This window comes from Coprinopsis cinerea, assembly GCF_000182895.1.
Source record: "Coprinopsis cinerea okayama7#130 chromosome 2 map unlocalized cont3.2, whole genome shotgun sequence".
Lineage (NCBI taxonomy): Eukaryota > Fungi > Basidiomycota > Agaricomycetes > Agaricales > Psathyrellaceae > Coprinopsis > Coprinopsis cinerea.
The window spans coordinates 421,494-438,171 of record NW_003307543.1 but is presented as its reverse complement, the minus strand read 5'-3'; the positions used below and the strand labels follow the sequence as shown (position 1 = coordinate 438,171).

Sequence of the window (16,678 nt, the reverse complement as noted above, 5' to 3'; positions counted from 1 at the left end):
ACCTCTGCCGCCTCGATGCCGTGCCCTAGAAGCTTGATGTCGTCTCCGCTAAGTAGAAGCCTTGGTGATCATGAAGAGCTGTGGTGAGGAGGCGCTTTGGCTTGGGATTCGGGATAGGCCCCGGCGGCGGTTGCTAGCAGCCGACGTGGCAAACTACATACGCTAATAGGGGGCAACCGCAGGAGACCGTTTCGAGGCTAGTGCGCGTCGTTGTCGTTGCCTTGCGAGGGTCGGGTTGCGCTCCGAGTCCGCCTTCAATGAGGCGATGTAGTCCAATGGACAGTTGTCTTCAGATTAATCGCTCAACTCCAATCCAAGTTCTCAACTCAAGTTTCACAAAAAAAAGGTTTTGAGTTCGTAAATCATCAGCGTTAATTTTTGAGAGGCGTCTTCTACGTAGCAGTACCTAAAGGATGTAGCACTCTAGGTAAGATAGAAAAAGAAGCGTCATCGTATCGTTACAATGTTTGAGGGGGAAGAGAGGGGGGTAACCTCTGGAGAGCACATCAAGCGCCTCCGAGTCCTACACCGCCCTCGCCCCTTTAGTTTCATGTTCGTAAATACCGTTGATAAATCAATGAAGAAGACGTGTAAGAGGCATGTAGATGTTGTTGTTGTAGGTGTTGTGGTGTCCGGATAGGAAGAGGGGGAAAAGGGATTTTTAAAACGTGATGATGAAAGAAAAAACGGGGGAAAAGGAGATTGGGATTTCCGCGAATCGATGGAGTTGAAGCCGAAGAAGAGGAGAAAAGATAAAACTACATGGGTGGAAAAAGCGCTTTGCATAAAGGATACAGCTGTTTTGAAACGAAGCATGTGGAAGGTGTGATGATGAAAGAATAAAGTGACTGTCCAGCCCAAAAGACGAAGAAGGGGTATCATGGATCCGATGATATGAAGCAAAGCGAGAATAAAAAAGGGAGATGATGGGTGAGATGCCGAATGGTTGGTAAAAATACAGGAGTTGGAATGTTCGAGCTGCGTTTGAGATTGCATGAAGACCATAGATGCGTTGCGATTGTTGTCCGAGCGAGAAGAATAAGTGAAGATGCTGATATGCGAATGCCGATAGATGATGATGATGATGATGAAATGCGAATGAGCCGTCGTGTCGTTGGTTGAATGGGAAGAAGACAAGTCTAGATGAGAGACTGTACCCTCCTCTTGATCCTCCTCTCGGCTCTGAACATGCCAAAGCGGATCCTCAACGACCAAGCCTGCCACTGCCGCTTGAGCGACTCTGCGCATGTGGGTGCGTGATCCTTCTCCTCCTCTCGCTGCCGCCGCTGCCTATGCTCTTCCTCTTCTTCCTCTTCCTCCTCCTCCTCATGCTCCTCATCCACCTCCTCCACAAATCTATTCCGCTGCTCCTCCCAACTCCGTCTCCACTGTCCTTCTACTGCGTCGTGTCGTGCGAGCTTGGCTCGGTCTTCATCGTGCTCCCTGTCGAGCGTGGCCACCGACGACCGTCTGCGCTTCCTCTTCAACGCCGAGATGCGGCACCGCGGCTTCTCCTTGGGGGACTCGTCAGAGTCAAAGGGGCTGCCGGATGGGCTGAGGATGGATGATGATGAGGCGGATGAGGAAGCGAATGTGGAGACGGGCGAGACCCCTCCTGTGGGTGACGAGAGCACGGCTCCGGACGAGGTGTACACTCCCAGTGTGGGAGAGTTGGAGCGGCGCGTCGCAGCGTAGTGGTACGGCTGCTGGCGTGCCTTTGTCGAATACCGCGCTGACGAGAACGAGTTGCGCTTGTTGTTGTAGTATGTGCTGTACTCGTCGTCGTCGTCATCGTCGAGACACAAAGCCGAGTCCTCGTCGACGAGTTCCCAGTGTGAGCGGGTTGTTCCCGGTGGGTGGTATCGGTTTGTGCGTGCGATGAGGGGGAACTGGCGGTAGTCGGGGTCGTGCAAGTCGCCGTGGGCGTCTACATAAGCTCGCTGTCTGTTGTTTGAGCGGTAGTAGGAAGTTGTGTAGGAGGGGTCGAGGAGACGTGAGATGTCGTCGCGCTGTCTGTCATAAGTCGTGGAACGTGAAGAGCCAATCATGTTGGCTGTGGTCGACGTCGCTGGAAAACGCTGTTAAGTAGCGGAAGTGTGGGGGACAGGACGTGGGTCGCCAAGCTCTCGCCTATCGCTTTATATAAACTCGGCCTCTGGATATATCAGGCTTCCTAAACTCCCAGATCTCAAAAACAAGCCGGGCCAGCCGGACCTTCCTTTCCTGGAATCGAACCGAACCAGTCCCTTTGACCCTCTGCTTCGCTCCGATACGTCACCCCACACACATGCACAAGCCTCGTTCAATTCAAAGGGTTTCCCCAGAGCCAAGTAGCCGACATTTATGCCTTTCAATAATTATTTTCCCTTTCATCCACTACATCCTCATGTTCTTTCATCTTGTCCTTCCTTCCCACCTGACTCACCTCGTGCTCCCCTTCGTGCCCTCCATACACCGCTTTGACCCTACCTACACATCTCTTCCTATCCTTGACTCATCGCACTCTTCGGATTATCGATCATGACTCGGACCTCCACTTCCTGCGGAGCCTTGAGCCTTCTTCCACTAAACATAAGTATTCAACCCTTCTCAGAACATGTCCTATACACCATTTACACTCGGCGTGTCTATGAGCCGGTCCGATCCCACTGGAAAGTCCTCGACGCTTCGATATCCTGTCGCAGCGAGTAGCCATCTTATCGGCCAACCCCGTCCCGACAGAGCATCTTCTGCTTTCCTGGCTGGAGGCGATGATGTCCTTACTGCGGGAAGCTCGGAGCCTGCTGCTGAGGAACGATCCCATGACCGCCATTCAATGTTACTGCTCTGCAACCTTCCACTGCCCTTTGCTTTCCGAGTACGCCCGCCTGGGAAGACACTCGTGGTAGAGCTATGATGGCTATCTATTAGGGCTCTTTGTTCCTGGTATCCGTTACTGGATATGTATGCTTCCGAACGGGGACCTCGGTTTGGCTTTGTTACACCCAGTTCACAAACACAACCATGCCAACCAGCCTCTTTGCGCTCTATCATGTTGCAATTGCCTCTCGGACACTCGGCCTCTCGTTGCATTCTCGTCCACGCCCGGCCTCGCATGTAACCCAACGTTCCACACAATGCGTTGCCTCTCGGCCCTCTGTTGCTGCCAATCCGTGATATCCCTCACCACTTCTCCATCGTCGTGATTTACACCTCTGGCTCACAAACCACACCGTCCGTAACCGCGTAACCCGTAACTGTCGTGATTATCCGAATGTCCCCAAGGATCATCTTTGTCCGGCTTGCTCACAATCACACGTGGGTTGCGCACTTAATTAGTCCGTCGCTCGGCCGACCTTTTGTCGCAGCGGGATATCCAAGGAACCAACCAATCCAATTGCACGAAACTTTAAAGGCGCAAGCCAGAGAGATGTTGTCATGACCATTGACCAACCAGGCCCACCTCGTCTCGTCCAAGCTCGTCGCTGCTCGTCGGCAGCGTGGCTTCTTCTGGCCCATTTTCAAATTTTCCGCCCCGTCGCGACGCGTCGCACGCGGCGGGCGGATGCAAATTGTAAAAAAAAAAACGCCTGAAAAGGGAAGTGAGCGCGTCTTTTTTGCGTGTGGTGATTTCCGTCAGGGCGCGGGCTGGCGCGCGTAAGCGGAGATGACTAGGGGGGCTTTTCTTCGGAGGTTGGTCATGCATGGCGGGCTCTTGGGCTTTGGACTTGGACTCGGAGGTGGGTTTTGGGCGGGTTGATGCTTGGGTCTTAGGTCGATGCGAGTGTGGATGGCTTTCTGAAACGTCTTGTCAGCGGTTTTCGTTTTACAGGGCCCTGGATGAATCCACGTTAAACTCCTTCGGCGTGCTCGGTGTACTCGTTACGAACTCAATCCATTCTGTGTATGTATCATCTCACTCGCTCCCGCTCCCACTCGCACTCCCGCTATCAACAATCAAGCAATCAACCGAACCTAGGTAAACCGCCCATTACTATTACTAACGGCCAAGCTCGACGAGGCATCTATCTATCTCACTACACTTCTCACATTTCGATCTTAGTAGTCCCTGATAAACGGTACGACACCTTATACTTAAGATCAGCTGTCCAACACGATAGCCTAGGCTAAACCGTGGCTCGACTCCTCCTTATACGATAAACGGTACGAGTTCACACCATAAACACTGATACCCTCATCCATCCTTCTCTGACCATCCTCCACTTTGTTGATTCCAAAGATAACGTTCGGTGACTAGCTTCCTACTTACGAATCTACATACGAAGCTATACGCTTCATGACGCACTTCGAAAGGCTGTCAATCGATGACGAACGAAAGGTTGGCTGGATGACTGGCTTTGACGATTTGAAGGTTCCAAATTCTAACTGCGATGGCATCCGGGAGTGAGTGGTGGGAGTACGATGGGAGGCTTGAGCCGGGAGCCCAGATACCCGGCAGTCATTGACATCAGGCTTCACAAATCTTCGAGTCAGCCTTAAGCGTTCCACTTCGAGGTGGTAGTCTTATCTAAGGCTTCCGAGATGAGCTTAACATCCCGTCCACGCTTTGAAGCGTCGCCCAGGATGCCCAGTCATTGAGCATGTCTCGACGACGATAACGTTCTCTTTCGCTACTACATGATCTTGATTCAATCTTCCTTTCCCTTCCTCGCCTTCCTTTATTCAGCTGAGATTCACAACCCTGCACGACAGATCAATGCACCTCTCCGGTAGATACTCGCTTCTAAACATAACTCTCCAAGAACTCCCAAGAGGTCCCTCTTTCCTTTTGAGAGCATCACATCAAAGGACAAGACAAGTTCTGGCCAATAGGCGCGCGTTCATCTCGTGCATGGGGATGTCCTGGTCTACTATGTACCAGTCCCGTCGTACGTTTTTGAGCCCTTCCTCGTCCCCCTAAATCCTTAATTAATGGGGCACGGGAACTTAAATTTAAAACAGGAGAGGCTCCAATTCAACGTTGAACGCTCTTGAGCACCCTGAGAGAATCCAAGAATCCGTTTCTGCATCGTTCTTGGCTAAAAGGTAATCGACTTTCAAGTTTCCGAGTCCTTGATATCACGGTTTGGTTGAGTTGTCGATTCGTGGTTGGAACTTTGCTCAGCGTGGTGAGTTTGCCTGTGTGCTTCGATTTGTTTCTCCTGAATCACAATTGTCGAGATTGGATTGGAGCTGTCGAGGAATCTTTGGATCTTTGTTCTCAGAGGTCGAGTTCTTAGACTAGGAGGATAGACTCGGATGTCTTTTCTTCAGCCCCGTTCGGTGCAGTGAGTTAGTCACACGATTTAAATAAATCGACCGCGCGAATTCGAAGACGTGTGCACCCTACTTCGCTGGTGCACTTGATGAAAGTCATTCTTGTAAGTGTATGCCTATGCCTATTGAGCGTGAACCTGAAGAATACGAATCGTACGTCTAGGCAATGAAGAGGCGCTCCGAATACGTATACGTATATACGTGTGGTATTTTAAGTAGCATTCTTTTTCTTCTTACTTCCATACTTCCCGAGCCTTTGTTCTATGACCTCCGGACCCTTCCATCACAGAGCACTGGCAGCTGTGGAAAGCTCTCAACTCAGCTGTGCGCGGTATCTGGTTCGATAAAGTGAACCACCGGTAACTCTAACCTGGAAAAGAACAAGGCGGTCAGATACCGTGACTCGGAAGTATATTCGGAAGTCGGGAGTCAAGGTCGCGGTAAGCTAACTGAGATTTACTTCCGTCTCCCGGGAAGTGCCAACGAGCGTCACCCACCCGACTTCCGCTTGACCCATCTACTACTACTAGTACGGGATGTGTGTAGTGATCTACTTTCGTTCCGAATTTGATACTTGAAGATCCTAGTGAATCTCACTCTATCTATCTCACTCGGTTGACATGCTAGCTGTTTGAGGTCGTGCGTAGTACGAGTGTGACTGTCTGATCGGATGGTGTTAGGCGCCAGATCAGAGGGCGCTAACCTCGGAGGACATACGAGGTCACTACACTTCACATTACAGTACACCAGTTATCTAATCACCAAATTCACAACTCAATTCCATTTCACCGTACACACCTGACAAGGCCCCCACCCACTGGCTAACTGCAATCACCGAGAATCTGTTTCCCGGGGTTGCACCTTTCCCCGCAAACATACAGGTGATGTCAGTATAACACGAGGCGCGATTGAATAGATAGAACAGAACGTAGATTGTGTGTACTAGATTGCTTAGATGGTGACGATTCCTTTCTAGATAAGTAACTAGCCTCGGTGCAGATGAGATTGTAGATAGACGCCTGGAGCTCGGGTAGATGGTGTAGGATACACGAGGTTGTGTGCAGATTTCGTTCTTGATGCTGAGACGAGGGGAAGGCGAGCTCATTGAGGATCCAGGACCCATGACCACCCTCACGAGTCGCCCAAATGACTCGGTTCGTTTTTCGAATCTGGGTAACAGGTGGTAGTAGGTGTCAGACGAGATGGATTGCGCGATAGATGAGATGAGGATAGAAGATAGTAGTAGTATACACACTTCGACCAAATCTCTGTATCATACCTCGCATAGGACACGTTGTTCTCTACAGCCTAATTATAGAGCTCAAAGGTTACAATTGAACGAACGAGCAATGCGTGCATGGTTGTGATAAACATGGCCCTTGCCTACGTATCACAACATCGGTATATAATCTAGACCTGAGGCCTGAAGGCCAACGCGAGTTCGAGTAATCTTATCCCAGTTCTCAACGAATAGCGTAATCAGTAATCAACAGCTGCAGACGAAGGTCGGTCGTTCGCCTCGAGGCAGGTCTCAAGTTCCTCCTCGAGGACAAGGTCATAGTATCACCGATGAACACGATTGGCTAGGTGGGAGTATTATAAGCCTGATGGAATGCTGTTAGCTCAAATAAACGGAAAGCGATTCCTCAATTCCATTGAAAGAAGCTTGGGTGTCTCGGACCTTCTCATGCCGGACGCGTCGTCCCAGCTGGCCCGGTATCCATAGTCGACTGTGTCTGGAACTTGGGACAACTTTGGAAAAGCGAATGGATGTTGAATACAGCAATTGAAGTTCATTGGACGAGGGGAGAGAGTCTGGAACCATGACTTCGAACTGACTCGGGGAGACAAGCTGCTCCTTGAAAGTAACCAATAGGCGAGCGTTACTTTCCATGAGGCGAAACATGTAATCTCATACAGAGGTTCTGGACGAACCATCGAACCATCGAACCATCGAACCCAGCTTCCGTTTCTATTTGCTTCATCCAGACTTTAATATACATACCATGTCAGTGTGCATCTGCGGGAGAACAGGGCCTTTAATAGACCTTTGAGAGAATGGGAACTGGTCTGGCGAACCGAGCGCGCTATGGTCTGTGGTTCTCTGTGGAATTCCAAGGGCGTCTCTTCCGGCCACCCAGAAGCAATTGGAAACTTGGAGGATCTTCACTTTCTCGAAGAGACATTGTGATAGGAAGAAGGCGTCGAGGCCACGCCGTACCCGATTAGCGCGAACTTTCAGGAATGTTGGAGAAGTGGACGCGGGCTACTCGTAATGGTATTGGTTGGATTTGGAGGGACACCTTCACTGGCTTGGCGATGCCGAGATGTTCGGAGAACACGCGCCACGGTGGATTCACTTTCCCTCCGATGGGAAGCTCAAGTCTCAGTACGTGGAATGAGAGCAATGGAAGGATCGGATGGACGTGTGTCCCGTCCTATAGGAGCCTCTTCGAGAATTGGAACTCGGCTGTAACCTTTCTAGACGCCGGCAAACTTGCACCCCGGAAGTGGTTCGTGAGTCGGGTTAGGTATTGGTTTCTCTCACCGGTTGCAAACTGTATAGGAGGATTCCGGGTAGAGTTCCTCTGGAAGGCCGAAGCAGAGGCCTTGAGAGCTTAGAACATCTTTGACAGCCAGCTGGCAGGTGAACCGTAGGAACAAAAAGGATTGGACCTCGGGAGCCGAGTCCGAAACTACGAAACTCAGTTTTGGAAAGATAGGGCAGAGGGATGCTGGTGCTAGAATTGGGAAAGATTACCAATGGATCGCACTGTATCCTCGAGGCTACGAGCCTAGTCTATAATTGATGAGAAGATATGGAGACATACAAAGGAGGTCCTGAGCTTGGCCTGAATGAGTGCCCTCGTCGAAATCATCGCGGATGTGTACTCCGTGGAGCAGGCGTCCTTCTCTTGGAGGGCAGGTTAAGTTAGAAGAGTCGCGGTCCTCTAACCCGAATGCGATGCGTTATGTGGTTCTAGGCTCAAGTGGGAGGACACTTGCACCTTCGAAAGGAAACGAGGACAGGTCTCCTGATCATAGGGGCTAATTGTGCAGATAATCTAATCTTATCGACGGCATCCTCCTTAATCATCTTATCTCGTTTACTATCTTGTCCTCATCCCAGCCTCCGGTCCTATCGCCTCTTCCCTCATTGCGCCATACATACTTCCACCTCTTCTTCTTTGTCACTCGCGTTCCCATCGCCACTGGTCCTGACCAATTGCCACTGGCGACGGGGTTCCATTGTCAGCGCACTCCTTCGAGGCTAGTTACAAGTCGCGCCATCTGGCGTTTCACGAGAATCAAGCGCAAAGGAACTAGGAAACCTTTGCGACAGGTAATCGAAGTGCGTTAGTAGTACAATGGTCCAAGATGGAAGACGAGCCGGTTGAGCATTCCAAAGGTGGAGGTTCGATTCTGAATCAGTAGGAAGGAATGTGGCGGTATTGGTTTGGATCCGAGCCTTTCTTCCACTGGGCTGACAAGAGTCCTTCATTGAATTGAGCTCCGTAGTGAATCGATTGGAGTCTATTCCATTTCCTTGGCCTGGGTCCGAGGATACGCTGTGTTCCAATCTTCGTGCACGGTTCCTCCGAGGTACGAGCGGAAGGAGGTGATGCAGTCCCAGCATAGTGTATGACATCATGGTTGTCTCTCGAGGAGAGGTCTAGCCGCCACTTGCGTACAAGTGGAACTTTGTTGGACTTTCGAAGGTTGGAAAATGACATGCTTGCTTGCTCATACAAGAGTATCATGAAGATGTGTGCTAGTACAGCGCGGCGGCCGTTTATGATCGTGAAGAACTCTCTCGAAAATACCCCAGACCCTGTGATTGCTAAGCCTGCCGGGTGACCAATGCAATCTATTGCCAGTAGCGCTCACATCTCACACTAAACCTGGTGGTTAGGTTCTAATCCGAGTTCTTCCGTTTGTTTAGCAAGCGCAGCTGGTTCTGCTGTTGAAGGTGTTAATGACTCGTGTCTGATATGACGTTTCCGCTCGGCAGGTACCCGCGAGTGATAGTCACCGACCGCAAATCCCAGAGATTTGATTGACTGCGCTTTTCCCCAGACTCGCCGACATACCGAACCAGCTCGACAAGGATGAAGCTGACTGATAAGTAACTGATATGGGTATACGTACAGTTGCTTGTAGTTCAAAAGATAGCCCAACGCTGACTGAGCGACCATAGCTTGTATGATTAGGACGGTGACGGTACGCAGCGATGTCCGCGGCGCCCAGTACATTCGATCCTCGAATTAGCACCACGAGAAGATACGCGGCCCTCCATTTTCTAGACGAGAATGCTATATCTTCTATCTTGGCCAGAACAGCACTTGAACTTAGGAATTCCCGAGGCCCGTCACGGACTCCACTATAACGAGATGCGGAGAACCACCACTGAACAAGGATCGAGGACGAACATCGACGAACCCCCATCGCGAGAGTTTCGAAGTTCAACAACCACCAAAGTCACTCCACCTGTGAGCCAATGGACAGTCTATTGGTGATAACAAAATGTCGCTAGTACATCTTGACCGATCCGACAGTCGCGCACCGAGAATTGCGCAGTGGTGTTGAAGCTGTGCAAGGCCCATCACCCACTGTGGATTGGTTAATTATAGATTCATACCACATCAATTCGAAAGAGATGAGCTGAGCTGGTTGATTCACGTAGAACATAGAACTCCGATGTAAACGTGTATAATCAATCGCTCGCATCCTTCTGCGATTCTGTCGTAGGCTGAACGATGGAAATCGTTACTGTAATGCTGAATGGCCTTTCTCAACCTGCGGTATCACATCAAAGATGTTCTTCTACATCATACGACTTTATGAAGCCCATCTCTTGTCTATAAAGTGGCAGCCGTGGTTTCAAGAACGGGATCCTGGGCGCCTAAACGCCTTTGGAGGGGGGGTGCGGATTGCCGTGGGAAAGAAAAGGAACATGCCGGGCGTCGAGCGTTCTCTCCAACCAACTTGCGCAACCCCGCCATGCTCACTATTAACCTAATCTTTGTCCCACATTGCAGCAGCCAACTTCTTGACTATCCAAGCTCCCACGTACCTCAACACCTGATCCCCGTGGTTACCACCAGGTCGACGCTTTTCGTCTCGATGCTCTCAAATCCCAATACCCACCCTTTGGTGCAGCTGGTCGGAGTTGCAACAGGTAGTCGGGCCAGCTCACTGTCAATACCACCACCTGGGGCCTTGTTGGCTGTTCTCAGTACTTTTCCTACTGCGAATCAAAGCGCATGGCCGCCTCAAGCCGTTTCATGCATTGTTGCTGTTGACAGTGATGTGTGGCACAGCACCAGACATACTAGCTCAAGCGGCTTCTTTCTTATCTTGACTTTGCCATAAGCGCCTCTACTCAATCTCGTCGAACGGGCACTGTCCATGGTATTCTCGGGAACGCAGCCAACTCAAGGTCATACCTTGTCACTTCCGACGTGTCTCATTCGCAGTCCATACCTGTCTGGTCCATCCTCGTTGCCTTCTGGCAACGGAAATGAACTCAACATATCGTTACAGCACCGGTCTAGACGACAGATATTCACCTACGACTTGAACAGCCCTTTCGTGAAACCACTGCTCTCACCCACTAGCAACATGTTACGCCTCGTGCCTAGTACAACGAGGCCACTAATACGCTTTTTCATTAAAGTTACACAGGGTTAAATCCTGTAACGAGCGCTTAAATTGTGACACGAGGCGTAATTTTGGTCTTACGCAAGCGGGCTTGATGCACTCACTGGAGTTTCCTGCGGTGTAACGAGCTACAAACACGTGTAGCGTCCTCGCTGTTCCTGTGGTCGCCTCGAGCCTCGAAAGCGGACTGGTCTACCTCCCACAACTGCCTCCGTCGAGCTGCTCGAGGTACAACAGCGATACCGCGCCACATTGTAGAGAGCATCCGTTGATCTCACCTGATCCAGAGACGTCGACATCGTGCTTGTCCCATGGACACGGGAGAACACTTCAGATCATATCACGGGTGAGCAAGTGGTTGTATTTCCATGATAATTGAATCTAATCTATTCGAGGTCGATAGTCACAATCTAATTCCCTAGTCACTCGAATCGCACGCCAGAGCATGTCACAGCTTATTCCAGTCACGCAGGTTCGGGAGGATGTTGCCCTTCTGAATGCTCTTCCAATCGAGATATTAAATCGATCTTCATCGATAAATAGGCGTGATCAAGATCGATACGGGGTGACAGGTCTGCTCCTTCCCCACAGAGCCATTATCTATGTCAAGTTTGAGCACGATTTACGGAGAGAAGACTTCTCTGTCTGTGGCGTTGACAAGGTTCGTCCAGAGCAAGGGAACTGAACCAAGGTCAGTTGCTCGAACCTTGTCGTGATCTGGGCACGTTGCATGATAGCTTCGGGCCTGGCTCTGTCGATCCACGCAAGCCTACTGTACTCCTATAGTTCCTTCTGACATCCAGGTCAGCTGTCCATGGCGAGCACGGCTCTTCCGACAGGGCGAAGGGTTGACGATCGCGACATTCGAACCTTGGAGTCTACCAGGAGGCGAGTGCACTTTTCAATCCTATCCTGGTTTTGAACGTCTACCAACCTACCTTACCAGGAATTTAGGAAAATGCTCCATCTAGAAGGGACAATCGCTTCCCAAGTAAGGCTGCGCGCGCTCGGGACCCCCGATCATCCAGATCGTTATCTCGCGCGGATCATCTTATCTTATCTCGGACACATGGCCAATCGCGGAATGTCACCTTCCTATCTAATCTGCTGCCCGTGCCTCGTTGGACTCCAACAGGCTCACTGTGCTTGCGAAGCTAACACCGAAGTGGCTCACCCTGTATGAGCTGCTCAACTCCCGAGTCACTTTGGAGAGATGACTGCCACATTGTAGACGCAAGCTCGTCGAAGGTGTTTCGAGTTGGTTTGGTGTCGCCGCTGGCTGGATTGAGCAAAGGTCAACCAACTGGAGTAATAGTGTACTCAACGGTACCTGTTAATGAGAGAATGGGGGGTCCGTTGACTTTGGTGAAAGCCGACTTGTAGTATATTTGAAATCCTTCGTGAAGCTCGGTCATCGAGGTTGGGGCCCCAACTCACTGAGGTAAGTCGATCGGATTCGGGCCATGGGGAAGCGGGGAGTCATGCTCAACAAGTCAATTCCCAAGCTAGATGGAGTTGAGTGTACTCCAGCAGTGCATGCCTGGACCATATACTCCTACAGAGACCTGCTGGCAGCGAGTCCGCTCATCGACTTCGTAGAATCACAGAATGGTGGTAATGACTGCAACTCAATCGAACTCAGCTGTATTTTCTGGACAGACACTCTCCACGTCACACCATATCACACTAGCATACGATAAGCCCACAGACTTTAGGGTAACGCCACAATAAACCGCAACTTTCTCAAGATGGCCTTTCTTCAATTTTTAATTGACTCACGCCGCCTGGCAACAGCCCTACACACCTTTTCCGCATGGCAAGATCACCAGGAAAGAAACCCTGAAAGCATTTTACGCAATATGTATGCGTTTAATGTAGATGCTGAAGTGAGCAGGAATAAACCAGCAGTTCGACCAATCGGGATTCAGTAGCCAGGTAGCCTACTCTCGAGTGACTCCCGCTCTTGAATGGAACCCAGAGATCAGGGCCGACAATCCCAAGTCCTCTTCTTAAAACGTTTCAGAATCACTGCGAGGCCGCGTTGTGCGTGCCACCCTATTTGAAATAGGGTCCCTGGGGACCTCTGTGCCTACCTATAGCCTTGACGTCCTCTCCGGCCTGCACCGAGCGCCCGCAAAGATGAGGTCACGGTCACTGTGTTCCTTTCATTTCGGCGTTCTGGTACCCATAAGTAGAAGGGATATGACCCAATCTCGGGGACGCAAGTAGAGCCTCATGCTCAGTTGCCGATCCAGGAAAGAGTAAGCCCGACTTCCCAGAGCTGAACGGCGGCAAGAGGCTTTCCTACGGAGCGAAAATTAAAGGGCGCACGTTTGGAGCAAGTCCAATGTCCGCGATACTCAGAACGCCGCCGGGAAATGATCTCTACGGACCACTGTTAGTTTGCCGAAGAGTGCCTGGAGGCCGTAGGACTTGCCATTCTGGTTTACCATCCCTTCATTTATGGTTTTCACCTTCAGGCAGCTCGTTAGCCATATCGAGAAATTGACTCTAGGGACCGTGCGTTTCTGTTGGTATCGTCGATGCCCCGAGGACTATGAAGGCAACGCTTGAGACGTGTCGGTATAGCTTAGATTTCATATCGTAAGTCGTGCCCTGAAGGTATGGGTCGTATTCAGGCCTTCACTGAACGGGGATCCTCGGTGAGTATTGAATGTTGCGACTTCGATTCAAAGTTATTATTTGCGTTTGTTAGGTTTGGACAGCCTCGCCCTCTCGGCGGTGGCACAGAAACCGGAATCACCTATGGCGAGGGGGAGGCCGCCTAATCTACAGACCTGCAGAACAATCATACAAAAGGTAAGCGAACACAGAGCCAGGGATCATAGTTTAAAAACAACAGGATTAATGATTACAATGTTAGAGGGATTCGAGGAATGCATCGTTGCTGGTGAGTTTGCTTTGCTACATCAATGGTATGTATGGATGGATGGATGGATCGTGAAAATGGCGTGAATCATGGTGCAGGCATCGGGTATGGGCGATGAAGGGAGGAATGGAAGAAGATAAGAAGGGACTCGTGAAAGGTCGTCAACAGCGAAAGGAAGGGATATTGGTTTTGATACAAGCCAGTGAATGGGAAAGGCAATATCACCCCGAGCCATTACTATGGGCTTTTCTCTCCCGCCCGACCATCCTCCTCCATGAGATGCGGATCAATATCCGCATCCTCTATTCTATTCCCCGAGTTCGTCGAACTGCTGCTGCTCGGCGCTGTACTCGAACTCCCAGTCGTCGAGGTGCTCGGAGACGAATCCCCGTACAGATTCCTATACGCAGAAGGTATGGGTCGATTTAAGTGGCTTGAGAACCGAGCGCGGAAGTCGAGGGCGGGGTTGGTCTCTGGTGGAGCTGGGTGAGGTGAGAGGCTCGGTCCGCTCGAGACGGCAAACGTTGGCGCGGGAGGGTGGTGCTGGAGGGGTGTCACTGGAGAGGAGGGAGGTTGCGCCTGTTGATGTTGATTTTGGGGAGTAGATGGTTGAGGCGGCTGTTGCTGGGGTGAAGAGGGTGATTGGTCAGGCTGCTGGGCAACATGAGGGGATAAATGAGGGGGGAGGAGCGTGGATACCTGAGAATGGTGTGGCGGGACTAGGTGCGCGGGCAAGTGTCCTGGTGGCGGCGGGTGTAGATGTATAGGATGAGGGTGCCCAGCCAATTCGACAGGGAATGCTGGATGAGGACCGGACACTGGAGGTGGAGGAACGGGTACACCATTCTTCGCCGCCTCAGCGTAGTGTAGTTGTCTCTGTCCGGAAGTATGAGCTACGAATACGGCAGAGAATGGCGGAGACGAACCTGAGCATTCCAACGATCCCAAGCCTCCGCAATAACAGGCTCCAGAGAGGCCAGCTCTTCGTTAGTCATGTTTAACGTCCGTAACAGATGGGCTTTCAACAGAGGAGCACAGGAAAAGGAGAGAAGGAGTGTTGAAGCGAACGTTTGGCCCCCATGAATTTGGGTGGGATAATCATTAAAACTCGAGTGCGCGATGGGCAATTCGGGAACGAAAGTGGGTGGTGGTGGTTGGTATGGAATATCTTCGATGGCGCCGGTCATTAAATCGACGTCGAGTCCTAGCTCTCGCATCTTGCGCTGCTTAACAGCAAGTCTGTGCTTCCTTTGCCGCTCTCTCGCTGCTGCACGGACCTTCTCCCTCCGTTCAAGCTCTTCCGGTGTTAAAGGCGATTGTTGTGACTCTGGGGACTTGGACCGCGACGGCGGAGCTGGAGCTGGTGTTGGTTCCGGTGCTGGCTCTGGCGCTGGGGGCGGAGGTGGTACCTGAGGCTGAACTGAAATTGGTGGCAGTCGAGGGGCCTGTTCGGTGAGATTGGCTGCAGCAAATATCGGTGGTGGAATGGGCGACTGGGCGACTGGAACAGGTGGCTCGGGATGTTGGACTTGGGCCTGTAGATGGGCAAATTGTGTTAGAGGATCTGCCCCTCCGAGCGCCATAATGGCGGCGGTTGCAGCAACCTGAACCTGGGCTGCTTCCGCCTGAGCCTGAGCACGATCCCTCTCGCGTTTCCGTCGTTGACGCTCTGCAGCTTTTTCGCGTTTGATCCTTTGACTCTCTGTTTCATCCTCCCTTGGGCGCTTGGTACGCTTAGAGCCCCCAGCCCGTGCTGGGGTAATGGGAGAGTCGCCTACATCGATGCTTGAACGGCCATCCATAACAAAGCAGTCTGATTTGGTTGTTGTGGGACTATTATTTGATTAATGGATTTTCGTGGAGATCGCGTCGCCTTCCTGGGCTCTAGCGTGACGGTGAGGGCGCCCAGTGACAAGTCGTGACCGAGAGTGACCAGAGTGACGGTAGTTTGGGGTTGAGTTGTCACAAAATCACGAAGCACGCTGCGAGAACAAATCAAATCGTGAGAAATGCATGCTGCAAAAGGCAAAGGAGCCCCTGAAAGGCCTTCGAGTTTAGCGATTGACGTTGGTAAAGACCTCTAGGTAGAGAGAAGATGCTTAGAGAGACAAGGCACGAGTTCCTAGAGCCAACTCAGGAGCAGAGAGAATTTCCTGGCCGACCGAGATCATCGTCGAAGCGTCGCCGAGCCACAGATACAGACTGCCCAAGAAACGAAAACGGGCGCAAGTGTTCACAAGGGTATCCAATCGCCTGTTCATTGCACCGTCTGCGAGGTCAATAACATCCAAGTGTTGTAGAGGAACGAATGAAGAAAAAGGAGCATGTGGTGGCGTGCTTCATAGAGCGTCACGGACGCGTCCCGTCACATTTTACCCACCGCGTTACGCCTGTGACACAGTCCGCCTATTTTGGTTCCAGCGTGACATTTCCTTAGGATTCGTTGTGCAGGTCGAGGCACTCATGGCCTCTCCGTCTCTTTCATGCCCGAGATTATTTGTCGTATTCAGGTGATTGGCTGGGATTCAGTTCGTTTGGAACTAGTTAATATCAATACCGCAAAGTTTCTCGCCCTCTCCCTCGCAACCTTCGAGTTGAAGGGGAAACGGCCGGAGGTCCGCTATCATGGAGGTTTTCTATACTATCTCTATGTACAGCCACCATCATACAACGAAAAGGAAGGCATTGAATGCACTTGCCAGTGGCAAGGCGGTTGCAACTCGGAGCGATAGGCGTTCTTTGTCGATCCTCGAAACATGCGCTGTAGCTCTCGGCACGGTCGATTTGATAAGCTTCATCAGGGACATTCTCACATGCTCATGCTCTTTTTTGAGCTGTGGATGCTATAATTCATCTCCATACCACTTCTCG

At 51.2% G+C, this 16,678-nt stretch overlaps 3 protein-coding genes across 3 annotated transcripts; 1 reads left to right on the top strand and 2 right to left on the bottom strand.

The window, feature by feature from the left end:
* Positions 1-347: 347 nt before the first annotated feature.
* CC1G_10081 (hypothetical protein) lies at positions 348-2,100 on the bottom strand. The gene has a single exon (XM_001832810.2). The coding sequence runs from the start codon at positions 2,046-2,048 to the stop codon at positions 1,140-1,142; it is 909 nt and encodes a 302-aa protein (XP_001832862.1). The 5' UTR covers positions 2,049-2,100; the 3' UTR covers positions 348-1,139.
* Positions 2,101-7,583: 5,483 nt separating this feature from the next.
* Positions 7,584-7,837, top strand: CC1G_10079 (hypothetical protein; the record flags this gene model as incomplete). Its single annotated transcript, XM_001832808.2, has 3 exons — positions 7,584-7,645; positions 7,701-7,773; positions 7,823-7,837. The coding sequence occupies 3 exons, from the start codon at positions 7,584-7,586 to the stop codon at positions 7,835-7,837; spliced, it is 150 nt and encodes a 49-aa protein (XP_001832860.2).
* A 6,207-nt stretch (positions 7,838-14,044) lies between these two features.
* CC1G_10078 (hypothetical protein) lies at positions 14,045-15,609 on the bottom strand (the record flags this gene model as incomplete). The annotated part of the gene is made up of 2 exons (XM_001832807.1): positions 14,045-14,683; positions 14,734-15,609. 2 exons carry the CDS (start codon positions 15,607-15,609, stop codon positions 14,045-14,047), a joined length of 1,515 nt encoding a protein of 504 aa, XP_001832859.1.
* Positions 15,610-16,678: the final 1,069 nt, after the last annotated feature.

Bases quoted from the DNA above. Each gene is read 5' to 3' on its own strand.
- CC1G_10081 (XM_001832810.2), bottom strand. From the start codon at position 2,048: ATGATTGGCTCTTCACGTTCCACGACTTATGACAGACAGCGCGACGAC.